The sequence below is a fragment of the Strix aluco genome, chromosome 3 (genome assembly GCF_031877795.1).
Source record: "Strix aluco isolate bStrAlu1 chromosome 3, bStrAlu1.hap1, whole genome shotgun sequence".
In the NCBI taxonomy this organism is placed as follows: domain Eukaryota; kingdom Metazoa; phylum Chordata; class Aves; order Strigiformes; family Strigidae; genus Strix; species Strix aluco.
In genome coordinates this window covers 130,514,664-130,540,756 of record NC_133933.1, presented here as the reverse complement: position 1 = coordinate 130,540,756, position 26,093 = coordinate 130,514,664, and the positions used below count along the sequence as shown (strand labels likewise).

The following is a 26,093-nucleotide window of genomic DNA, read 5'->3' as shown; positions in this document are numbered from 1 at the left end:
ATTGTCTGGGTTTGCAGGATTGCTATAGAAGTCTGCTAGCTAAAAAGCAAAATGGGCTGTGGGCTTTTTGCTAATGCAAAGAAGTGCTATGGACTGCAGTGCTGTTCATGAGATACCATAGTCAAATAATCATGTACTGGGAATTTGCATTCGTTGAATCTGTACATCTCAGTGCCCTTTACAAAGCTCTATTTTGCGGAAGCGACTTTATAAACTGTGAGGACTCGCAATGAGTCAGATGTGGACATGGCAATACACAGCTTGAATCTTTTGGCTCCTGCTCCTTTGCTTTGTCTCGAGCACATTGTCTGAAGTGGCTAACATCTGTACCACTTTATGATAGTATCAGGCAGCCTCTTGAGCAGAATTTGGATTTTCCACTATACAACTCATTGAAGATACTTAATCTCTATTTATAATTTTTATCTAATAATGCTTTGCATTTATATCTTATGTTGTTATCTAAACACTCAACAAATACTAATTCACTGCAATAAGTGTAAGTGGACTGTAGTAAACAAGTAAATTAATGGTGCTGTTACCAATTGATTAATAGGAGCCATGCAGCCAAAAGCAGTGAGACACAAACATTTGTGTCCCACAGCACTCTGTTAAAGAAATGGCTTTTATAAATCATAATAGTGAAGGGCTGCAAATTTTCAAAACCTGGTCTTTTCACTGGCAATCAGGCATCTAGATTGCATGATTTCAGCGAGCCTTGTTTTGGGCTGGAGAGTTTTATCAACTTATATTGACTTCTTTTGGTATTAACTTTTATGTTTCCACAGTTACTTGATGTAAACTTGGCAGAATCGAAGGTTTGTGTTTGCTCGAGTAATTCCACTTCCCTAGCAGTATAAACTCAATTATATATCCCAGTGTGGGCCCTGGGGGTAGTCAACTCTTGACTGCCCCAGCTGTTTCTGAACTCTTCCAGTTGTGGGGCAAAGGCAGTATGTGGGAGTGGATGTTAAGAAGATCACTAGATGTATGGCAAACAAAACCAAACCAGGGTATATTTTGTGGGAGGAGCTCTACTGAATAGCAGTAAGCTTCTGTACTCAGAGTAAAACACACCTATCCCTTTTCCCCAGGACAATTAAGACGTCGTAGGCTCTTGAATTCTGTACAGCAAAAGCAGTTAAGAGCATAAACCCTGTGATTTAAAAAATGTGGTTGGAGTAAACCCACCTGAATATGATACCCGAGAGTCAAATTGAATCGTTCTAAAGTTAACTAGCTTTAGTGTTCAACACACAAAAAAAAAAAGAAAGCATGGTACCCCCCCCACCATGTTAGAAGTGGTAGAACTACAGGGGGCTGTTTTTCATGAGTTAACTATAATTATGAGATCTTATAAAACCTTGATGCATCTCAAGAGGGGAGATAGTTCAGTTTCTGTGTGAAAACCAGCCTTCTACCTGCTTCAGTATTATCACGAAGCAGGTGGTAGCACAGGTGGTGTTCAGCTGTATATTGTTACTTTGGAGCACCTCCTAAAACTTTAGTTCTCAGGAGAGTTTACATGTTGTTAACCCTTTCTGATAGCTGAAGAGCCTTGTGGAAAACACAGGGAGTCCTCCTACCTGAAGTACTGCTTCAGTTATTCAGCAAACTACATATTTTCTGATATTTTCAAATAAGCCTACATTCACCTCCTAGTGCACTTTTAAACCTCTTGTTTTATTTCCTCTCTCTAATCATTTCTGTTCCCTTTCTGCATTGATCCTTCATTCAGTGTCATGCTTTAGAAATAACTGTATTAACTTCTAGGGGTTTTTCCCCTTTTATTGTTTTCTTATAAGTCTTTCTTCAAAAACTCTGGAACTTTTTGTCCCTAGTCTTGCTTGGATACCTAGAGCTTGAATCCTACTTTGCTGACAGACAGCTGCCCTTTCTGTTTTGTTTTCTGACCGTTGTTAGAGCTGCTGATAGTTGGCTTGCTCCATTTCTGGGCTGATTTGATCTATATCACATAAACTGTTTCTATGTTTATCTCCCTTCTTATTCAAGCATTGAATGATAATGATCTCATATCATTTATATATAATAGTGGGTAAGGGACTTGTTCCCATTTCACAGATGAAGAAATTTAAGAACCAGGGAAGTTGTGGACAATTCAAGTCAGCGGTAGATTTGGCTTCCCAATTTGTGCCCTGTTTTTGTAGATTGATTGTGCTGATTCCAGGATGTACCTTGAGTAAGGTTGAAGATAAGGCCAGGGATAAGTTAAAGCAGTTAGGGACAGGGCGGGGGTGGGAAGCTTGAACTCTCTACTCTGTGATTGAACCATTATGAGTTCCTGGGCTTTATCAGTATATAAGCCACTTTAAAATGTTTTAAAAAGAGCAAGTTTTCTCTTCCTCTTTATCTCTTTTTTTTTTTTTTTTTTGTTTTGTTTTGTTCTGGTTTTTTACAGGTATCAGTCAGAGCCGGATTTCCCATTGGCTGTTGCAGCAGGGGTCGGACCTGAGTGAACAAAAGAAAAGGGCATTTTACAGATGGTACCAGCTTGAGAAGACAAATCCTGGTAAACAAATACAGCCTAAACATCTCCTGCTGTTTTATTTATGAAAAAGAAGCCCTTTGTCACTGTTTTTTATTGTCACTGATCATTCACTTCTTGGTGTACTGAAGAGGTATTCCCTCTGACCAGTTTACTTTTTGGGAGGGTAGGAACAAACCTGCACTTTCCTTTGCAGCAAAAGATCCAGAGCTGACTCATCCCTAGCTGTCTGTCCAGCGCCTCGGTCACGGTTACTCGCCCTGTCCTCTCACCACTAGCCAACCCTGGGAATCGGAAGCCATCAGTGAAGTTGTAGTCTGCTAGTACAAGATTCATGCTGAGGCTCTTCAGAATGAACAAATAGAAAGCATTAATAATGCTGCACAATTATCAAGTTGCAACAAAAAATACACAGTTTGGTGGAGAGAAACTTTGGGATAACTTCAGAGGGTTTTGGGTTGGATCTCAAGCTTATGGATGGGATGTTGATAGTTACAGTGATAAGTTGGAGATGTGTCTCTCAAATCCCACTTGCTTCTCCAAATCTCAAAATAGATCTTAAATATAAAAAGAGAAGTAAAGCTCCTCATTATCTTTAACTAACCAGCAATCTTCAAAATCACAGTTGAATTAATTTCCTTGCATTGTTCTTCTCCATAGATGTTGTTTGACCACAGTTCTTATTTTTCCCTTTAGCAGTTTTATTGTAAAGATAAAAATGTTTACATTTAATTTCCTTTAAACAATGACATGATTAAATTAACTGTGTAATTGTTTTAAGGAATTTAAGACTCAAGCTCTCTGATGTGAACTTGGCTTCAATATCCAGAATTCTATTAAGAAAAAGTCCAGTGAAAACAGATCCTCAAAACTCCTGCTTTGTATGTAAACTGAAAATCAAGAGGCACCAGCTGTCAGTTGGCCTGAGAATACTTCATCTTAAAGTTGGGTGGGTTCAAAGTGACGGCTGAGCCTGTCCTTTCTGTTAAGTGTCTAGAAGATTGTTCTAAAGAAAGAAAGTGCCAAGGGTTGTGAGGTGCTGGCAAGCAGCAGGGATCGCCAGGAAGCCTTGGTTTTGCAGTGGCTGGAATTGTGAGACCAAGGATCAGCAAAGTTACTGGATACAACCGTTCAGTATCAACTACTTGGAAAGTCTCAGGTTGTACCCTATGAAGTAACTCTCAGACATTGCCTTTTGATGGAAGTTATTGCCTCCAAAATAGTGGAGACAGCTTGAGGTTTTTTGGAAGGTGTATTTTGGAAAAAAAAAACCAAGTCCTCTCCTAACGATGAAAACTGTTTTGTGGATCTTTCCTTTAGCCTTGAATCTTTTCTTGCCGACGTCATTTGGAGCTGTTTAAGAAATATATTCTGTGCTGGGATAAGAGAAGCCTTGTCAAACTTAGCACTAAAATCTTTACTTCTTTCTCTTAACCTTCTTTCTTTCCCCATGTCCACAAGCTCACATCTTGTTTGTCCTTTCGCTCTTGAGAAGTGTCTAAGGGAGACTTGCAATGCTGAAGGTTACGGCTTAAATTGAAATGAATCGTTAACCTCTACTTCTCTGATGCGCTGTCTTGCTGAGGTCTTGTTCACTTTTCTGTATACACACATGGAAAAATCTCTTGAAGAGTGGCTGTCTGAGTGTAACCTTTTTTCAAGTAAGAGATCTTGTACAGCATTTTCAAGAAGTATAAAAGGCAAAATGGCTTCTCTGCCTATGTGAAGGGACTATTTGGATGCAGTTAAGTTTCCTTTGGAACCAAATAACATTTGGTTTCTTTAGAGAGTGAGGTAAAGGGGGGGAACCCTCAGTTTTCCTGTAGCTGTTGGAAAAGTCTACTTGAGGAAAAGGTAGTTATATTTATTTATTTATTGTAGGATAATCCACTACTTTGAATTATTGCCACCTACTATATTGCAGGTCAGTGTGGCCAGCCAAGAGATAATTAACATGCATATATGCAAGTGTATACAGTATATTGAGGAAGGTACCAACCTTGTCCAAGGAATCCTGGATTTAAGTTATTGTTATAAAACCAATTTGGAGCCTAAGTTTTGGATACTACTTAGAGTATCCTGTGATTAGTACACTTGACTAGCTCTTCTGCAGCCTTCTTTAGAGTCCGAAACAGAGGAAATCAGTAGAGCCCCCTGCCATGTTCACAAAGAAGCAATGCCATCACTGCACTCTCTACAGAGTGTAAAAGATTGTCCTCTTTTGACAAAACTTAAAAGAGATTGACTGACATGTTTTTTTTCTACTTGCTCACTTCCTAGGAAATTATATTTTGCTTTCTATTCTCATATATCCCATCTTTTTCAATTCCAGCTGGTGGGAATAAAATCTCAATCCTCCTCCTTTGAGTAACAGAGTAAGGTGTCTCTGCGTATAAGCACCTGTGTGTTTGAGTTACCAACGGGCAAAGGGAGGTCTTTGGGAACTTTTAGTTCCCTTATTTTTTTAATTCCTTATTTTGGAAAACTGCATTTTCAGATTAAGTCCATTTTCTGACTGAATTTGTTTGTGTAGTAATGGAAAGAAAACTTTTGCTTAGAACTGAAACAGTTTTGAAGGACTAGTACACCAGATATAATCAATTTATGAACTGTAAAGGAAGAATAGTTGTTTCATGTGGAAAGGACTTGGCAGACCTGTAGTCTTTTCTTGACTCTGCCAGTTTTTCTGTACACCTCGTAGCAAATGATTTCACCTTTGCACCTCACCTTCCCAACTCCTGGATAAGGATGAGATGTTCCCTGTGTGTGACTTGCCTGCCTTGCAACAGCAGGGACTGTCTTCTACTATGCTTATATAAGCAAAAGATGCCTTAAATACATCAAAAGATATTTTTATTTTTTCAAATATACAGTGGTGCTCTATAATGCTTTAAATCATCCACAAGCAGTCTTGCATCTGCTAACCAAAGAACTTTGTGTTGTGGAGGCTTAGGGCAGTTTTTAGACCCTGCTGTTGAGATGTTGCTAGATGTTGCTCCTACGCAGAAGAGGCTCAGCAATTCCATCACTTCTGTAATTTGCCAGCTTGCTTTGGCCTCTTGAATATGCTGTTTGTTGTTTGCTTGGTTTGGATTTCTTATTTGCATGGGTACTTTCTATATTTCTCCTATCTTTGGTGGCGGGTCTTTAGGCAACATCAAACTGGAACATTTCAAAAGAGACTTAAGTCTCATGGGTCAGAAAAAAGAACCCCACTTTTCCTACTGTACACAGTAATCTTGCTCAAAAATTTCTTGATCAACATTTTCCTGGTAGGAGTGATGTTGGAGTTAATAGCAATGCTGCAAATTCCAGTGTACTAGTGATTGTAAATTTTTCTGGAAACACTTGCCAATTAGGGTGAAAGGCACTTTTTTGTTGAAAGGAAGAAGTCGGTGCTAAATGCTAGTGTTTGAAAGGTCTTTAATCCAATTAATAGGGATGCTTTTCATTTAGATCGGGCTTTTTTTTGGACAGGCACCACATCTCTAGTGTTTTGTAGAGGACTGAGAGCATTTTGGCAGTAGATAAATAGTATATGTTTCAGAAGCCAGTATATGAGTGCATAGAGTCCTGTAATGTACTGATTTTTTTTTTTTTCCCAGAGCCCATGGGATTTAAAGAAATAAATATTTCTTTTTACATTGGTAGTTGTTAGCCTGATTAGTTTGGCCAGCACTGGGTCTTGGGCAATATTGAAAGTCTGTTACGGAGTAACTTTAGCATGTCTTTTGCCTCTGTGTACTGCAAACTGAAGCTGGCACCTAGAAATGATGTGTTGAAGTTACAGATGGATACAGACTGCTTCCATTTAGGCTGGATATTTATTTCTGCCAGTCTTCTGTAATAGGAAGGCAGCTGTGGTCACCTTGGAGAAAACCATGTGCTCTTCCTCCTTGAACAAAAGGGGAAAAAAAAGGTAGTTACTATCAAGATGTAGCATCTCTTGTGTTATTCCTATAGCAGTTCTTGTTTACCTATAAAAGAAAAGCCTACCCCCCCCCCCAAAAAAAAAAAATTAAAAAAAATCAGGAGCTTGATATCTCTTGAGATTTGCACTGAAAACGTATTGTTGGTGATTTACTGTTTTACAGACCTGCAGAGAAAATAGTCCCTGGTCTGATCCTTTCCATCCAAGCGATGAGCTCTGTAGGGAACCTTTTGCTGTGCAGGCTGCTGATTCAAATCTAGCCTGGCTCAGTAGTAACTGAAAGGTGTTTATCGTGTGATCTCAGGTCAGTCTGGCTAAAAATATAGCATGACATCTGTTCTTATCAGTATAATATATGATAGGTACTTGCTGGAAAGGCTTGCTACTAAATGGTTTTTTGGAGCTGGGAGATGGCCTGAGGCTTGCTCCGGCCACTCTGCGCATCGCGCCTCTATGGCAGGGCCTCTCTGAGACATGTGATGTGGATCAGCAATTGCTTGTGATGCTTTTAAGAGCAGCTCTCTTTCTTCAGGATAGTGTCTGGGATGTGCTGAGAGGAGGCAGGCCTTTGCCAGCAGGAATTTTGAGTACAGAGATAGAGCTGCGTTCCAGTTGGAAAGCACTGCTCTTGCCTCCTCTGCCGAAAACCCACCTGCAGCATCCCCAAAGTCATACCCCGCATTTCAGAAAATGCTGGCTTGCACAAAGAAGATTCTGTATTGTTGCAAAAGGTACTCAGCACTGGCAGGTAGTGAGAGATGTCGCTTTTCATTTTTCTCTGCGAAAGGAGTTCTTCCCAGACGGTTCACCTCTATACCTCTTATAGATGTCTTGCTTTTTGATGCATATACTAAGATGAAAATCTCATACTGCATTTGCTCTGCTCATTCTGCTCAAGAGAGAAGTTTCGCTGCTTCTTAAAAGCTGTTTGAGGGGTTTGTAAAAAGAATCTGACCTAGTAACTAGGAAGTAACTTATTAAGTTGTAAAGAGGTGGAGCTGGGTGGCAAGAATATTGTGATGAACTGTTGGAACAGCGAAATAAACAGGATCCCCAAGTGCTCACTTAATTGAGGGGGATGAAGAGAAGCTCCATAGTTACCTTATCATATGTGGCGACAGTGCATATGTTCACCAATTCAGCCACTCAGAGATCCAAGCACATTTTGGGCCTCTGTATGCATTCAGATGCTTCTGTCTTTATGTGTGTGCAAAACAGTGGTGGGTACTTGATTGTAATCTCAGCATACTTCTCTCTTACCTGCTGCTGATACTGATGTTATACCCCAATGAAAAGAGAAATAGGTAAATTTATCTAGCAAGGCTACTAAAACAAAAAAAAAGCATCTTATATTCAGCAAGTGAACATATCAGTAGCAGGAGAAAATTTATGCTTTAAATGCAGATTTTTTTTTTTCAACCTTTGTCTGAAAAATCTCAGACAAATTTAATGGAATTACTCTGCGTCTCTTACTTTGATGTTAGGCATCACTGATACTCCTATGCTCTCCCTGTGAAATTAAATCCTCAGGTGGGGAAAGTATATTGCTAAAACAGTGCAGGGAAAGCTAATTTCTTGTCCTGTTCTTCCCTGCCTCTCCTAAATATTTTTTCTAAAGTTTTTTAGTTTTTGAAGTGTACTTAAAGCCTAGCAACTTGATACTGACCCAGACCCCTAAACTGTGCAAGTACTAGAAAGAGTAGATAATGAACTTTGCTTGAAATGGCCTCCCAATGAATTGGCAATATAGGAAATATTTAATATGTCAGTAAAACTAAGTAACCTGTGTAGGCTCGTTAGCTGGGAATTAGTAAGAGTCACTGTTGTGCATGCAAGGCAGAGATTGTGGGCTTCATTTCCTGTAGACTTCTGGGTAAAATTTTTAAATTATTTTGGACTCCACTACCTAACATAGATGCAAGCCCCTGGCAGTAAGGAAAATACTCATTGTGCATTTCTGGAAAGGAACCTAGCCAAATGCATAAATAGCTAATTTCTTGCTTTTTAATTGTAGGGATTTGTTTATTGGTTAAACTCGAAGTTCCCTTAACCCTTTTACTCTGTTTTAAATTAAATAAGCAGTGTTGTTTCACTGACACAGTATGTTTTTATGATTAAATCCTAACCATTCTGAGCAAGTCTGTGTACCCAGAGGGATATGCTGTCTCAGCCCTGCTTTTACGTGTGCACAATCCTGTATTCCTCCTGTGAGCAGAGTTGTCTGCTTCTCTTGGATCTATCCCGGCTGGTTCAGTGCATGAATTCCAGTTGAGCTCAGTATGCATATGGGACATAGGTGGTGATTATCTTTTCATACAACTGGGGTTTTTTAGTTTTTTGCACACAAGAACAGATATTTTTTCCCTGGAGGGGAAGTCACTGAGTACAAAGCTGTCCTTCAGAACATACCCTGTTTTACCTACTAATGTCCTATACCAGGTTCCCATCCTCACCAAAGGATATACAAAAGATCGATCTCCCAGTGTGTCTTGATTTATCTTGATTTATTAACTGAGAGGCTGTTGTGGAAAGAATCAGGGGTAAGTTTCAAAGGGCCTTTCCTGAAGGCATTGTGCCAAGTCCTGTCTCTTGCTTGATGCTTTCCAGCTCAGACTTCTTGAAAGGAGAAATATATCCATAGAAGGGGGACAGAAGAGGAAAAGTGTGATGTTAATCTGCTTTCAGTGACTTTTTCAGGCAACCTGGCACTCGGGAGCCTGTGTTTGCACAGGTCACAGGGTGTGTTCCTATCGGTGGAGCTATTTCAAGTGTTTACTCAGCTCTTCAGACACATGGAATTTGGTATAAATTTACATTTTGCTTCCTGAGACTGTTGTACAATTAAATAGAAACCTGCTATTTCCCATTTTGTGGCGGAAGAGGTAGTAACACAACCTAAATAAATCCCAGATGGGGCATAGCTCACCCTTTCTGTAAGACACTTTTCCTCTTGATGAAGACAGGACAGCTCTTCCTAAGTGGCGATCAGCTCAGTTATGTCTCCCTTAGATTTCTATGGTCACCTGATACCTCTGGCTTGGAGGTTGGGGATGGGAACTCTAGCTGGCTTTGTGTATCTTTAAGGTGTCTTTGTTTGATAATGCTTTACTTTTTTAGTTTGAATGGTTTCATCATCTGTCTTGTCTTTTTTTCATGAGCAGGAGTGAGGAAATGGGCATGATTTTTAATCCCCTAGGAAACACAGTATTTATTATTCTTAGGGGCTACGTTAAGCATGAGACCCGCTCCTATCCCAATAGAAGAGCCAGAATGGAGACAGACGCCTCCCCCAGTCACAGCTACCTCTGGGACCTTCAGACTACGGCGAGGCAGTCGGTTCACATGGAGAAAGGAGTGCCTGGCTGTTATGGAAAGGTATGTCACTTTGGGGTTTTGGAGATGGGCATTTTAAAGCCAATACAAGTATCCTTTTTCCTGCTTCGGTGAACACCAGCTTCATTTTCACGGACGTGTTTTAGCATCACGCAAGCCAATAACAGTGTAATCATTTGATTCCAGATGATAGCGTAGAAGGAGCTATTTTACCCCTTTTGTTGTTTAAAAGAAATGTTATACTGCTCTGGACAATATCTCATTTTTTGTAGCCCCTAAGACATCTTGTTTTCAGCTCAGTCCGAGTACCGGGGTTCAGCTCTTTCTTTGCTTTTGCAGAAAACTTTCCTAATCTGGGCTCTGTCTTGGTGGGGGTCTGCACGCTCTTTACAGTCTACATTTCTCCTTTCCCAATTTACTGATTTGTCCTCATAATGTATCATGTTAGAGTTGATACTGGCATTTCGGCCGCACTATAATTGTTCAGGATGCAGAACTTTGCCTAACAAGCAGTAGATTCCCTGTCCAAAAAGGCTCTTACAACCCTTTTACATGAGCTGGGAACAGTACAGAGCGAAGTGGATCTTTCAAATACATATGCAGAGTGGCAGGTGATCATTAGAGCTCCCAGCTCTTCAGTCCTGCAGAGACGAAGCACTCTCTGAGCCTGGTCTCCTGGCTGCCTGTGTGCTTTGCCTTTCCCTCTGCTTACAGTAATGTCTCTTTTGTGGATAATATTGTATAATAGAAAAGGGCTAGTGAACTCAAATGTAGTTTAGGAATGAATGCTTGTTTCTGTTAAGGGCTAAATGGCTGGGAGGAGTTTTCTTCCCTCTAAGAGCATGAGGAACCTCCTTTCCATGAAAGCACCTGATGACTCTCTGTGTGTGCTACACTCCTCTCTGGTTTGCAACTCCATTGAGGCCTTGGCCAGCAGATTTTTAGGACACGCTTTTGCCCTTTCTGTAATGCTTCTCGTTCCTCTTGCTTGCAGAAGGGTCTTTGGAACTGAAAAGGAGCAGGAGAGTGTCTCTTTTTGCCTAAGCTAAGAACAAAATACTGAGCTCCCTCAGGGACCCAAGCCATTTACCACAGAAGATGGACATAATTCTGTGCGGCCACAGGCCATCACTGGGTCTTTGCAGGGCTGAGACCAGTAACTTTAGGTGTTTGTTTGTTTCCCTATTCTGTCCTGGCACTGCCCTGATGTTTTCAGCTTCAGCTGAATGTTTCCCCAAAAGAAATAACGTAAATGTTTGAAATCTGTTCTGCTTTGCCTAGACCCAACTAATGCAAAGTCCTGAGATCTGATAGTACAGGGGATTGTGTTTTTTTAATGTCCCCTTCCACACAGGCAGTACAACGTGCTATGTGGGATCTTTAGCACTTTAAAATGCTTGTATGACTGTCCTGATTGCAGTGTGTACCTTCAGGACAGTGCCATCTCCTTATTAACCCTCCGCCTGTGAAATATTTAGTTGGTGAGGAGTAGAATCAGAGCTCTTTGGGCATGGGTGTTTTCTTTCTTGGTTTCCATCTGGCCTAAAGTGTGATAACTGCTGTTATTTGCTGTTTGAATGATAGTGCCTTGGCCTTGTTTGTGCTAGGTGCTGTGGAAACACAGAGCAGAAAAGAAAGCTAAGCAAGCAAGCACTACCTTTTCCTCCTTCAGATCTCTCCTAAAGCCACTCTCTGCTGTGACACTCTCAAGAAGTCAGACAACCTGTAATTGTTTGGTATGTGTCTGTTAGAAAGGTGTGAGGTTTGTTTTTGTGTATGGAAAGAAGCAAGTTGGTGCTGACATTGGAAATCATCCAGTCGTGTATGCAGATACGTATCTCTTGATCTAATTTTTCATTACCCTCTTTCTTCTTCTTTGTAATTCTTGGTTTTGTTTGCTGTGACTTGTGCTCTGCAAGGTCTTTGCTGCTGGGGTTTTCTTCTTATTCTGCTGGTTAATGGAGACTTATGCCACATTGCCTTAATCCTGGCTTTAATATTAATTTGCAAAGCTCTTGGTAGGTCCCCGCAAGCACTGAGTTTCACAGCCTTGTGTGTGGGTACTGGGAAGCATGGCTGAGGGGTTTTACTTGAAGCAAGAACACACTAAACTCCAGCCGTGGTAAAAGCTTTGTATGACGATAAAACTACACCATAAAGCAAGTTGGGAATATGGTTGTTTTAACTGTTACACTTAAAAAGCCTAGTTGAGCTGTAAGGATGAGCTGTTTTATGTGACAGGTTTTGAAAGAGTGGGAGAAAAACACTCTCTTGGGAGCCCTAGGAAGAAGCTAACTAATTTCACTTACAAGTCACCGGAGTCTTCCAGGCTTGTCTGTAATTTGACTGATAACAACAGCCAGGATGAAGGTAACCAAACTCCTGGCTGGCTGGCCCAAGCAGATCAGATTCACTTGATGCCACAGGGTCAGGAATAAGCATTTGGCCCACTAAAAATGCTGTTTGGCATTGCATGTGGTCTGGTGCCATTTATCTGATAATTTGCATTTTCCTCTGAAGGATAAAGTTTTGACTGTGAGTGGAGGCATCTTACTGAGTTTAATGGACTATTTTCCTTAATTAAATGCAAGTTGCATTGCATTGCATTTGTATGTCCTTCAGCATCCTGATGCGCTGTTGATGCACACAGGGATTTAGGCACCTAGTTTTGAGCTTCTTACTTGGGAACTTCAGTAAAGTGCTTGTTCATCTAGGCTTCTAGCTATTCAGCAATGAGAAGCAGAGATCCAGAGGACAATTCCATCCCATTAATGTAACTCATATGAGGGCTATATCTACCTTCCTCTCTGGCTACAAAAGAGGAGCCTTCTGCAATTAGACCTAACTTTGATGATTTAGTTAAATGCCTGAAGATAAGAGGGTTGAATCTAGACCTTAATGGAAACTCTTGTGTAGGTAATGCAAAACTACTTCTTCCTAGAAACTTCTGAAACATTGCTGTAAAGCTGTAGGAACGTTTTTTGGGTGAGGATCAAAGTCTTGGGCTGCTCTACCAGTTAATTGTGGTACGTGCTTTTGACTTGGGTTCAGTTGGTAAGAAATGCAGTCACTAAAAATCGATGTGTCAAACCAGCTGAGAGCACTTCAAGGAAAGAATCTGAATCTGGTTGTAAAAATTAGCAATATTTGCTCTAGGAGCAACTGAAAATGCACAGCACTAGTCAGGATTTGGCCTGTGAACTGAATGAGAAGGGTGAGGGTTGAAGGGCTAGCTTCTCTTTTTACAAAGATTTAAATCAACAAAAATTCCAGTGCAATTAATTAGTATATTGGTGCCAACCTGATATAATTAAGATGAGAGTTAGGACCAGCACATATACTTAAATGTCTAATGTACATAAGTGTCTGTATACAGGGTATGTGTATTAAAGAAACTAATTGGTTTATACTGGATTTGCAGAATGCTGCTTGCGGTTTCTGTAATTCAATTCTCCAGTCTTTACTGCTTTTTTGGAAATTCTCCCAGGGTAGTTTATTAGTCGCTAGGCTTAGATTTCGGACAATAGATTCAGGTCTCTTTCTCCCTCTCTCCTTTCTATTTTTTTTAAATATCTCACCGAATATTTATGCTCTGAAGGTTAAGAGGAGCAATAGTTCCAGAAAGTAAAGTTCTATATTTAACTGCAGACTAGGTGTGGTTCAGACAACTGCAGTGCAAGCTCCCTCTTGCTGCTGTGCTAGTGATATCAACCTTGACCTGTTCTCTTCTTGAGCCTCCTGCTCATGAAATATGCTGAGTTTTGTGTGTGGTGATGTTGTCGTGTGGCTCACCCTCCTTTGGGAGCAGAGCTAAGACTACAGTAGTCCTTTCTGTGAAAACCTGAGGTTAAACTTGAAAGTCTGTTTCTGGTTCAGTTTCATGTTCTTCCTTATGTCTTGTCCCAAAGATAATTTTTTTTTTTTCTTTTCTCTGCTTTACTTCTTTTCAACCCCTCTCATTAGAACTACAAAATTGAAAATTCCCTTAGGGTTTTCTCTTTTTTAATGAAGCTGTGTTGTCTTGTCTATCTTTTTTTTTTTTTTTATTATTTTAAAGTGATTTGTGCTTCTCCTCTAATCATATGTTGGAGTTGAGGTTTATCTTTTTTTTCAGGCAAAAAAAAAATAATCTAAGATTGGCAGCAGAATCAATGACTGAATACCCGTTTTAAGGCACTTCTGTTGAGTGCCATTAGAGACTGGGGGGGGAGGGAAGTGGAGTGTTGTTTTTTAAGTATATGCTTTATCCAAAGATTAAATTAAAATAACTGTAAATTCTGCTCTAAACAAAATGAATAATTCATCAGTTGAAAGTATTTCAGTTTGTCTAGGGAGTAGGGACTTTGCTTTCTGGTTGAGGGTTATTTGGTTTGATCTTTTGGGTCTGTTTTTTTTTTATTTTAACACTTGTCTGTGCTCTTGAAGCATCCTTTGGTAAAGATGTATTTAGGGTAAATAAGACAAGATGATATAGATAACCTATTATTCCCATTTCATAGATGGCAAAACAGAGTCAGGTGTTTCACTTGGCTTTGTGATCCAAGGCAACTTTATTTATAAGAAAATGGGTTTCGATTTCTCAAGATACTGAGGGTATAGTTTCATGATATAGCTGAACTGAATTAACAGTTTGTCACCATCTCATCCTTAGGTGTTATCCTGTCTCATCGCCCTTCTCAATTCCTCCTCCTCAGTTTCCCTTCTCCTGCCACCCTGCATTGTGCCAGATATGTTTGTCTGATTGAAATACCAGCCAATTCAGCTCAGTTCGGAAAAAAGAAATCCTTTTTATTTTCCCCTGCATTTTATTGAATTGGTTCAGCTTGCCGTGCAAGGAGGGTGTGCCAGAACTGGCCCAGGGCAAATGACAGGAATGCCCAACTGAGAGCACAGGGAAGGGGAGGTTTAACAAAAAGATAGACAAATTTTCCGTGGTGTTTTTTGATCTGCTTGTTTTTGTTCTGATTTTGTTTGGTTTGAGTTGGATGAGTTCCTGGTTTGGTTAAAAGCATGATCACGCTGACAGTTGTGCTGGCATCATGGAAGAGGTGTCCTTTGTTTTTTGCCAAGGAGCAGGAATGTATTACTGTGGCATCACTGCCAAACTCTTCGTCTAATTTGACCAGGTTGTATTCTGTTCCCCCTTTAAAGCGCACCCAGGTTGGTGAGGAAAGCCATCTCCGTGCCAAAACCAGTCACTGTTGCATTTCCATCGGCTGTAGAAGATTGTCTACCCTCCTGAAAGAAGCACTTTCTGCAGTGGTCCCAGCGAGCTGGTGCCGGGCTGGGCCACTGGAGCCCTGGGCATGGTTCTGGCCCTGAGCGTTATCAGTCCTGACATGCGTTATTAGAAATTCTTCCGATTGTGAAAGCGCTATTACTGCAGCTCTCCTGAGCGCTGGGGCTTCCACGGCTTCCCTGGGGAAAATGAGAGCTCTATTAGCTCCTGAAATTCAGTTAGGAAATTTTCTTAGTTAATTTCATCCCATTACTCTTAGTTATGTCTTCTAGCAGAACCTTAATACCAGCCCCATAGGGGATCTAAGTTTCCTGTGCAAGGCTTAGGAGGAGATTTAAGTTTTGGATTCATTGTGTTTCTCCCTTTTCAAGCTGACAACAGAGCAGGAAGTAATGTCCTTCGGCCTCTTCCATTAGGCTTGTACATTGTTAGAAACAGAACATCAGTTTCTCATCAATATAACGATGTTCACTGGTTGGCTCAGGAATGCTGCTCGTCTTCCTCGGGTTTGTTTTGCAGCCTGCTGGGAGGTGAGGAGTGCTGAGAGTTACGCTCTGCTGTCCCTATGACCCTCAGATGTCATTGAACTTTTTGGTGGCTTGCCATTCTCAGCTGTAAAATATCTACTACCTGTTTGGGAGACTGAGCCAAACCAAAGAGAGGATGAGCAGGATGCTAAAAGCCTGTAACTCTTGGGTTACCAAGGAAGATTTGTGTTGGGCATTAGGAAAAACTTTCTAACTTTAGGATGGTTGAGCACTAAGCAAGTTATCTACAGAAATTATGGAACACTTCTCAGGAGCAAACTAGCTAAAATCTGTCAGGATGGTTCTGATATGCTTAATGCAGAGGGAAACATCAGGTGACTACGTTATTTTCCAGCTTCTTCTGTCATAAGGTGTTTGTTAGCAACTTGCAGTGGGAGATTCATGAAGTCCTTTGAGATGTAGGAAAGAAGTGGGTTTTTTAGCATCTTTGTTTGCTGTTCATGCTTGTGAAATGCCTTGAGATCTGTGCGTGCAGGCACTTCACAAAGGCATTCAGTAAAGTTCACTTTACAGTTCAGACGCAGGCAAGATCTTTTTATTGTCTGAAAGTTCAAGTGGTTTGGTTCAGGGTCATTGCTGTATGTCTTCATAAAATGCAAGAGCAGCCATTTTATGCTTGCTACACAGTATCTTTCTTATTTTGCATTAGATCAAGCTATGTTCCCTCTTAGACATGCATAATATGCAAGCTTCCTATTCTAATCAGCTGTAAGCAAATCCCAGTTGTTTGGCAGATTCCATGCAGTAAAATATAATGCAAGGATGGCTGTCCAAAGTGCTCACCAGACTCTGGTCTCTTGAAGGATCCAGCACATAATGAGTTATTTTTCTTTTCAGGGAGCTCAGGTGCTTTTTGTGTCTTTGTGTTCTCTCTCTCTCTTTTTTTTAAATAATAAAAAAGAAGATCTGTGGGAGGGGCAACTCCTTGCAGCAGACTCCAGATAATTTTTTTTATCTGCCAAGGTCAAAATAACTGAAATCAACATTTGCAAAAGGAGCCTTGTCAATCTGACCTGCAACAGCACTGTCTGCTGCAGTAACCCCACATTTTAAGAATGGGAATTTTTCTCTAGTCCAGACACTCTTCTGCCTTTCTCCAGAACCCGTTGAGATACTTCAGTATCCTGTCTCCCTGCTCATGAAGGTGAAAAGCAGGATGTCATCCTGAGTTACAACATAGTCTTCTCAGGGCATAAAAGTGATCGTCATACATATACGGGGTTGGAAATATCTATAGCTGCCCAGATGCTTTCACTGAAGATGTAAAAAGACGTAGTTGTTGCTCACTGTGCAGGCTAAGGTAATTTTTGCTAGCCCCAGTAACACCAGTATGAGAGGATCTATAAGACCAAATTTACCTCTTAATTCACCTCTCATTTGCTTTTAAGAACACCTGCTGGTCCTTCAGGAGTGCCCCAACTCATGGACCCCATACTTGGGAGCATACCCCTGAATGCTTACAGGTGCAACATCCAGCTGCCCAGTTTGCCCTTGCAGTGATTTCACGTCACCATCCCCAGCGTGTAAAGCGATGCTGGGGCACTGCATAAGGAGAAAAGGTATAGAGACAACCTCAATTCCACCTGCGTTCCTACTGGGGAAACAGGAGTGTCTGAAGAGGTCTGAAAAGCAGCTTGAACTACAGGCTGCTTAATATCTGCCTAGATCAGCCTCATTTAAGAGCAGCTGTTTTGTCCTTGGGTGCCTTTTCCAGCTCCATCTTTTGTCCCTGGCACAAGGGTTGACTTTGGGATGTGTGCTGGTACCGCACCAGCACCGTGGGCCTCCAGCCTGTGACTGGGCAATAACCCAGGTGGTGATGATGATGATGGTGGTGTTTGTCATGCTTTCTACCTGTCCTCTTCAGTCTGTAACTACTTCACACATGGCTAACAACCGTGTGGCTGTGGACAAAAGCTCTTATCTCCTATCCTGTATTTTTTTAAATCCTGCTATTGCAGCAGTGGGCATTCTTATTATTCATATAAATATGTAATTCCTACTAAATCCTGCTAAGGTCTTCAGGGTACTTTTGGGAGATCTAATTATACCTGGTTTCATTTTATATGCTAAAATGTGTTTAAAAAGTTGGAGGTCCCTTTTGCCCGAGTGTCATGAGAAAGAATAAGAAAGAACATTGTGTTTACCTTCCCGTGATCATTCATTTTATATACTACTATCAATGTGCTGCTTATTTATCTCCTTTCTCAACTAAACAGTCATTCTCTTATCTCTTCTCAGATGACAAGACTTCCCTTGCCTCTAATAACATTCATTGTCACTCTTCTCTGGACCTTTTCTATTCCTACATTGAATTTTTAGTGACCCAGGGTAGGTGAGTAGGGACAGGAGCAGAACTGATTACCATATTGTGAATATTCCAGTTTGTACAGGCAGCTGAATCTGATTCCTATTGTTCTCTGACCTCTAGCCTAACATCTGGCTTTTGCTGATCACTTTCATGTATTGGTTGAGAGTATGTTTTCTTTGAGTAGTCCACGATGATGTGCGTGTCTTTTTCCTGAACAGTTACAACTAATTTAGAACCAGTCATGTATGTGAGGAGTTTGAATTTGTTCTCTTCTGTGGGCATTACCCTGCTTTTTGAAAAGATATCAAATTAAGTTCAATTGTGGGAGTGTTTAGACCTTTTTTTAAATTCACAGCAATTATCTGCTTTATTTGTATCCAAAATAAATATTTCACTTTTCAGACCATTATTTAATGTAACTGTTAACACCAGTCATTTTAGGTCACAACTCCTCTGAGCCAGGGGCTTGTATTCTGTTCATACACAGAGCCTAGCACAGTGGGCTCTCTGCAATCATGTTGAGACCTCTAGATGCTGCTTGCTGTAAGGACAGTGTAAAAGTCAAAGTCTAATGCTGGGGGTTATCTCTCTTCAAGCTTTTTTCTATGCCAGCACTCGACTTTCTGTAATCCTTCGTGGTATTCTCCTTCCTATTGACTGTTCTGTTTAAAGTATGCAGAATCGAATAGTAACAAAAAGCTCATATTAATTAGCTAGACTGTTATTTTTTTTACCTGTTAACATGATTTTGGGAGTCAGGGGAAAGTCATGGCATCCTTCTCAGAGAAACGGTGAACCGGACCCTGGCACATTCAGTCTACATTTTGTATAGCCGTTTCATAATGACTCTCACTGTAGGCTGTCTGGAACAGAATTTCTTGATCGTCTTACAACCCATGTGAAGGTGATGTGCTCTGGTGCAAGGGTATAACAGTTATACTCTGCTGTCTCTGTACTGAGGGAGCTTGAGACAGCGCTGGGGACTGGGAGTCTTTGGGAGCAGACTCCTGGGAAGTTTAGATGGCTCCCTGGGCAGTGACAAACGCAAGTGACCATAAAGGTGTGATCATTCCCCCTTTTGGCTCTTTTTCAGCCTGCTTAAAGTCCTGAGAAAAGACTAGACAGCCCTGACCTGCCAGGGAGGGTTGTTCCAGGTCCAAGTTCAGCTAAAAGGGATGGTCATCGCTCACAGTGAGATTTACCTGACCTGTATGTAATATTATCCATGGAATAAACCCACTTAAGTGAATTACAAAATTAACTTCTTGAGTGATCTGGAAAGCGTTTGGAAGGAATTAGTAATCAGGTTGGCACCTTGTCACCTCTCGCTTTGATGCAGCCAGCTGTCAGCACGGAGTATACGTGAGCACCATCCAGCTCAAAGCACTGTTGGATTTGCCCGTTTCTGGTTTCTAGAAGTACGCAGAGTGTTCCTGCTGACTCTCACTGCAGCTAATCTCTGAACAGAATCCAAACCTACCTCAGTGAAAGGAAACTCTCTGCCATCTAGTAACAGATGTGAGGTCTTTATACGAGTAATAAACAGAGTAATTACAAGGAGAAGTGAGGGAGGAAAATTCCTAAGTAAAACTCTTAAGTATGTTGCATCATGTATTTATGGGCTCTTGGTCAGACTGTGGAGTGCTTTAAACAGACTAAAAAGAATGCTTTATCAGAGAACCATATGGTCTTTAACCACAAAAGTCACTACCACATCCTAGATTCTTTTTTATCTTTTTTTTTTGGTAGTCCAGGATAGCACAATTGACCATTTTTTGTCTGATTTTTCTTTGGAACGTGCATAAGTTTTTTAATTCGTTTTGAATACTGTGCTGTTTGTTAGAAACTGTGTCAACAGAATAGAAGATGTGGACCTCTTCCAAAGAGCTTTTTTAATATGATTTCCTTATAAAGAAGAATGAGAAAATAGGGCACGTAAGTACAAAACATATAGAAAAAGTCATCTGATTTGTTGCTCATTATGTACGTAGGCTGGCGCTCTTTCAGTCTAAATGCTCCTTGATTTTCTCTTAATCACAGGAGCGTTGGACTGGGACTTCAAGTTTCATGTCCAGCTTCTCTTGTTTCAGTCAACCTTTAATATATCCTTTTCAGAAACTGATTAAATTCTGTCTTAGAAGCAGGTACAGCCAAGGGTACAAAGCCCATTGGGAGATGGGTACCCAGCCGGCTCTTACTGTTTCAACAGTTAATATCTAAATTCTTGAGATTGTTTGTGACCCATCCTTCTTGGATCAATATTATCATTTAACTAAAATAAATCCTTACCTCCTGTTCTTGTCTCTCATGTTCGTCACCTTCATGTATTTATGGTAAACCATAACCTCATCTCCGCTTTGAGGCTTGCTCAGGTAAAACATGTTTATGTCTTGCAAGATAGGCTTTCCATTCCTCTGTCATCCTATGATTGCTCTTGGAGATGTTCAGGTTTAAATTGATTTTTTTTGAATGTGGGAGACCAGGATTGTACGTAGTCCAGGTGAGGTCTCGTGTAGGGATTTTAATGCTTTTCTTTCTGGATTGGAAACACCCAGCATCCTCGGCTGTATCAGGCTTTGCCTTTTTGGTGGTTTTGTTGCACTGTGTCCTTTGGTCATAGTGACTTAACAGAAAACAGTCTGTCCAGCTGGTGACCTTTTTGTGTATATGAGAAGTTATTGTTCCTAAAGTATATGACCTTGCATACTGCACTGTTAAATTTTCTTTTAGTTCTTGCCCTTAGGATTTTCTATTACATTTTATGGTACTCCAATTCACTGTATTGACATGACTTCTGACTTTGTCATTAGCAGATTTTGTTACCATGTTCAGACTTTGTCTCAAGATCATTAAGTGTTTTAGTTCTTAAGATACTCCAAAGATGATACTTGAAGATATCACTGATAGCAGTCTTCCAAGCCATTACTTTAAATTTTCAGCGCAGTCTTAGTTATATGTTTCCTTTCTACCCTATTGCATAATTATACTAATCTTTGTCTTTTCCAAAATTATGAATAGTTCCCCATTTGTAACTGTATCAAATGCCTTACTGAAGTCCAAAAATCATAGAATCATAGAATGGTTTGGGTGGGAAGGGACCTTAAAGATCATCTAGTTCCAACCCCCCTGCCCCGGGCAGGGACACCTTCCACTAGCCCAGGTTGCCCAAAGCCCCGTCCAACCTGGCCTTGAACCCTTCCAGGGAGGGGGCAGCCACAGCTTCTCTGGGCAACCTGTGCCAGGGCCTCACCACCCTCACAAGGAATTTCTTCCTTACACCTAATCTAAATCTCCCCTCTTTCAGTTTAAAACCGTTCCCCCTCATCCTATCCCTACCCCCAATCAAGAGTCCCTCCCCCCTTTCCTGTAGCCCCTTTCAGTCCTGGGAGGCTGCTCTAAGGTCTCCCCGGAGCCTTCTCTTCTCCAGCTGAACCCCCCAACTCTCTCAGCCTGTCCTCACAGGGGAGGTGCTCCAGTCCTCTGATCATCTTGATCATGATAAGAATAATATATTTTTCTAGATGCGGGATGTACAGTTAACAACTCCTCAGATGTTTTTAGAGTGTTACTACCAGTACTGTTTGAGTCATGTCTCCTAAAGAGACTGTCCCCAGGGAACTTGGCCATTCTGAGCTAGAGTGGCAATGACATTTAAGAGGAAGCACATGGCAAAAAACATGGCTCATGACAGGGAGCACAAATCTAGGAGTAAGGAGCTGCAGATTCATCTCACAACTCTGCAGATAGTTTCTTGTGCCTGTATCTTTTAACTTTGCTGTTCTTCTACCTGTAAATTCTTCTAATAGCACTAAAGAATAAGATTAAAGAACACAATTTCAGAATACTTTTAAGGGGTTTATGATCTGGTTATAGAAAGCACATTTGAAATACAAAGCATGTTTGGTATTTTTCAATCAAGTAACACTTTTGAGTCCTTAGAGCTTATTATTTCCAAGGTAACTATTCACAATCCTATAGGTAAAAAAAATCATATCAACTTGGATAATAAACTCAGGTGAATGGTCATTGAATAATCTTTAGCAAATAAATAAGATGATGTTGCTGCTGCCAGACTTCTTCAAGGATCCACAACGCTACCTCATTGCTTAAAACTTTCCTTAAACCTTCTTCTTTGCTATGATGTCTCCAAAGAACCTCATGAAGCTCGTCTTGGCACCATAGTAGCTTAAGCGACCAGCGTGCTGGCCTGTGTTGATTCATTATTTTTTGTTCTCATTTGCTTATATCCATCTGTTGCATTGTATTTAAGTTGCAAGGCAGAGAATAGATCAATATTAAAAAAATAAATAGTTTTTCCTGCTTTGTGTTGCACAGCACTCAGTACAATGATAGTTCTGGTCCAGATCTTGGAGGTACTAGGCATTAGGAAAAGTATATGTAAGGAGTCCAAAATCAGAAGCTTTGATCCTGAGCCTCTTGACTTTAGGCACTGGATATCCTGCAAGAATTGGCTTTATCTTGTTTTCTGAGTCCTGTAGGTTCCTTTCATTAGTTTAATCAATTTTTATTTTCTGAAAATGTAGCAGCAGTGGTGGCTGGCTGTGTGCTTCTAAGCTGAACTGAGTCTGCTGCAATACTGGAAATTGAAAATAAAAGCTTGCAGATCTTTGAGGGGAAATGCTAGTGATTACGTTGGAAGTTGTTGGCTCATACTAAGCTTTATCACAGATCTCATGATCGGTATTTTTCCTCTCCTGGATGCTTAGGACAAAGTGAGACTTCAAGCTTCATAGCCAGACCGACTATAAAATCTTGAAAAACATGACCTTACTGAGGCTAAACTAATAACAACTTGAAGGACCTTGCTGCTTACACTTGACATTCTGTACATAGATGTTTTGTGATCCAGTGCTGAGAAGTACAATTCTGAGGCAAGGATATGCTATTCTTCTAGAAATACCTTACTTTAGATGAGCAGAAAACTGAGTTCTGACTCTGAGTTTATTCATTTCTTCAAGAGAGCGGAGATTGATGTTTTGGGTTGAGTAACATAAAATCCAAGTCATACATTTTGCTATTTATTTGTGTTGCCAAATAAAGCCTTGGAATCCTCTGCTGTCTTGCAAGTAGTATCTCTAATAACCTGTTGTGCTTTAAACCCCAGCTGAAACCAGGATGTAACCACAGTGTTGATTACATCTCGTTGGAAAGGTGGGTCGTCACCGAGCAGCAAAACAGTCCTTATGAGTGGGTGGGCTCTTACTGAAGTCCCGGGGCTGATTTCTGCAGGGTCTCACCACTTCTTGGAGATGTTTTGTCCATGGACTGACCCTGCCTTAGCTTTATGTGCTTTTGAGAACAAACTAATCCAGAAGATGTAACTTTAATGACTCATCCCTTGTAGAAAGTTAAAAAATGTAGATGAGATGTTTGTTTCACGGTTCTCTTCATAAAGGTCTTGTTTATCAATTGATTAGGCCCAGAGGATTTAATGCACATAAAGTATCCCTGTAGTGTGTAGGTCTCAATTTAAATATTGCAAGTAAATAAAGGAGAACAAGAGATACTATTAGTCATGCTTAGATGCCTTGTTAGGAAAAACTTTGAAGGTGCTGTCTGCTCACACCAACCGGTTGTTGAAATATTACAGAACAGTTCTCACTTTATCATGTCTTGACGTGTTAGTTACTTGCTGGCTTCAAAAAATTTCCATCTTTTTTTTTTTTCCCTTTTATTTTGTGAACGATTTAGTTAACTGTGTTGGTTTTGGGAGTCTGCGATACCATTTAAGTTTAAGGGTAGTCATAAAATTTTAGCCATTGTCTTCTGTCAGTGTCTTCAAGGTGCCTTAAGCAGAAAGTACCGGTGTATTTCAAATTGCTAAAAACTCCAAATCTTTCTACTCAGAAGAGAGCTGTTGTATAATTTCAGAAATACTCTTATCACCAAATCCAATTACAAGGAAGAGTAAATCGCCACCTCCGATGTCTTAACTATTCTTTTTTTAATTGTTAATTATCTCGACAGTAGGGTGCTACAGATTAGGAGGCATAGATTATCTTTTGCAAGTATGAGGCTTTCAGAGCTATCAATTAATTCTGTTTTTAAACAAATTTTAGGATAATACTAATAGCTTGATAGGATTGTGTTGGTGCTTGAGACCACTGTCAAAATACAGAAAATGAGTTTTAAAAAATTAGAAACTTGATGATGTTGTAGTAGCTTTGAAGGTCATACAGTTTTATGCACTCAAGTGCAAGGTGTATTTTTGGCATTTTAATCTACATTGCAGAGTAGATTCCTGCTAAGAAACATCAGTAGAATGACTGTCTCTGAGTTTAGGCACTGATTTGTAAAACTAGAATAGAGAGTCAGCTCTATTGTACCATTTTTTTTTAATGTGTACTGAAATGACTATGCAATTTATGTACACAAACACATACTGACATGCAAAATAATTACAATTTTATATGCCTGGTGGTCTAAGTGATCTAGTCCTGTTGAGAACTCTCCTCCAGGTTTGCACTTTCCATGAAAAGAATTACAAGAATGTGACATCTCTTAAAATGAGAGATTTAAAAACTATTCTCTTCCTGGACAGAGAGTATGGCAATACCCTGGACTTGAAAGCTCAAACTAGGAATAATATGCAGATTTTTGAAGAATGAGGATTTTTACAGTTTGTTTCCAAAGCTTAGCTAAAGTTATGGTAAATTCTGCATTGGATAAAATCCTAAATTTTTATGTTGGGACTGGATATCTCTGTAGGTTGAACAGAAAATCTGGGCTTAATGCCAGAATTGCTGAGAAACCTCTGGTCAGTGCTGTAGAAGAGGTTAAGCTAGAGTCCTACAGTGGTTTCTTCAGTCCTTTAAATCCATACACCTATGAAAGCCATTAGTTAAATGATAGTGCTATAGGGAAAACAGTGAAGAGCTGCAGCAATCGTGTTCATCAGTGTTTTTTCTGGGTTTGGGATTTTTTTTTTTTAAATTTGTCTTTTGCCTGGATGGAAGGTCTAGTTGAGCTGACGCTGCAGGAATGCCTAGATTCAAGTTCATCTACTTGCATCCAGAGAGCTGCAGTTCTCATCCTTGGCTGATCTCAAGTGCAAAAGTGGCTCACCAGATGTTTCCTGTAGCAACTAAACTGGTGGTTACATTTTGCAGTCCTAGGGGAAAGAGAAGATGGTGTCTTCAGTGTAATTCTCAGCTCCATCAGTTTATCTTTAGAGAGGATATCTGCGCTTTAATTTTGCTGTCTAAAATAGAAATGCCTTTACTATATATTGTGGGGTGAACTGTTGACATGCATGCCGTTATTATAGAATCTGTAGGAAGATCAGTAGATAAAATGGATGGTGGTGTCTGTTGACCTCACTGAAAATGGCATTAGTGATATTCTTGGCCAGTATTTACTGGGAAATAAACCAGTCATTACGCTTTCCGATGAGATTATGCTTTGAATGTCACTTCTCTGACAGTCTGTCTCATGCCACGCAGAGATAAGATCTCAGGCACAGATGACAGACTAACTTCAGAAAAATTTCCATTGATTTGACAGCCTGAATAATAGTTCTGTTAAAAGCCACAAAGACTGAAACAATGACCTCTTGCTACTGGGTGATACTATGTTGATAAATATACTAATGAGAGATAAAGTAGGTAACTATATTCGAGTGTTTTATGTAACTTGTCAGTGGAAAGCAGAGGTACCGTGCAAAGGGAAACCAGATAGGGAGCTGAAATTACAGGCAGTCTTATCGAAGACAAAAGAGCAGCTTGCACTCTCGTGTATTTTGAGACACCAGAGGGTTTGGCATGGAGCTCAGTCCCTGGTGGCAGCAAGATCTTCTGTTCATCAACAGGGGTCAGATGGGAGCTGGGGAAAATGGGCAGTTGTGTTTTTCCATACGTCCCTGGGCCAGTCGCCGAGCCCATCACTCAGGCTTTGCTTTTAGCATCAGTTGAAGAGGATGTGTGTGAGCTGCCATTGAAGGAACCGGTCCCAGCTGCGTGTTTCAGCCATCTCCTGCCCGCCTCCCTTGGCTGTGCAACCACTGCTCTTGGCATGTGTGGAAAGCTGGACCAGAGAAGCAGTCGGGCAGAAAACCTTCCCTCTAAAAGGGAATGAAGGAGAGGATAGGACGTTCCTTTCAGTCTGTGCTTAAATTATGTTAAGCTGGACTGCAGCCTGAGCCTCGGCGAAGATGGTCTTTGGTGGAGGAGTTGAGCCCCAGCCAAGGGTGCTGGGATATTTCACTC

The 26,093-nt window shown here is 40.6% G+C and overlaps 1 protein-coding gene across 11 annotated transcripts in view; it reads left to right on the top strand.

Annotated features, from left to right (window-relative positions):
- The window catches only part of HMBOX1 (homeobox containing 1), a 124,891-nt gene that overhangs the window by 68,907 nt on the left and 29,891 nt on the right, over nt 1-26,093 (top strand). For all 11 annotated transcript variants that reach the window (XM_074820299.1, XM_074820298.1, XM_074820303.1 and 8 more), the window contains 2 exons: nt 2,420-2,530; nt 9,659-9,812. In XM_074820299.1, coding sequence (XP_074676400.1) covers nt 2,420-2,530; nt 9,659-9,812 — 265 coding nt within the window. The remainder of the gene's footprint in view (nt 1-2,419; nt 2,531-9,658; nt 9,813-26,093) is intronic.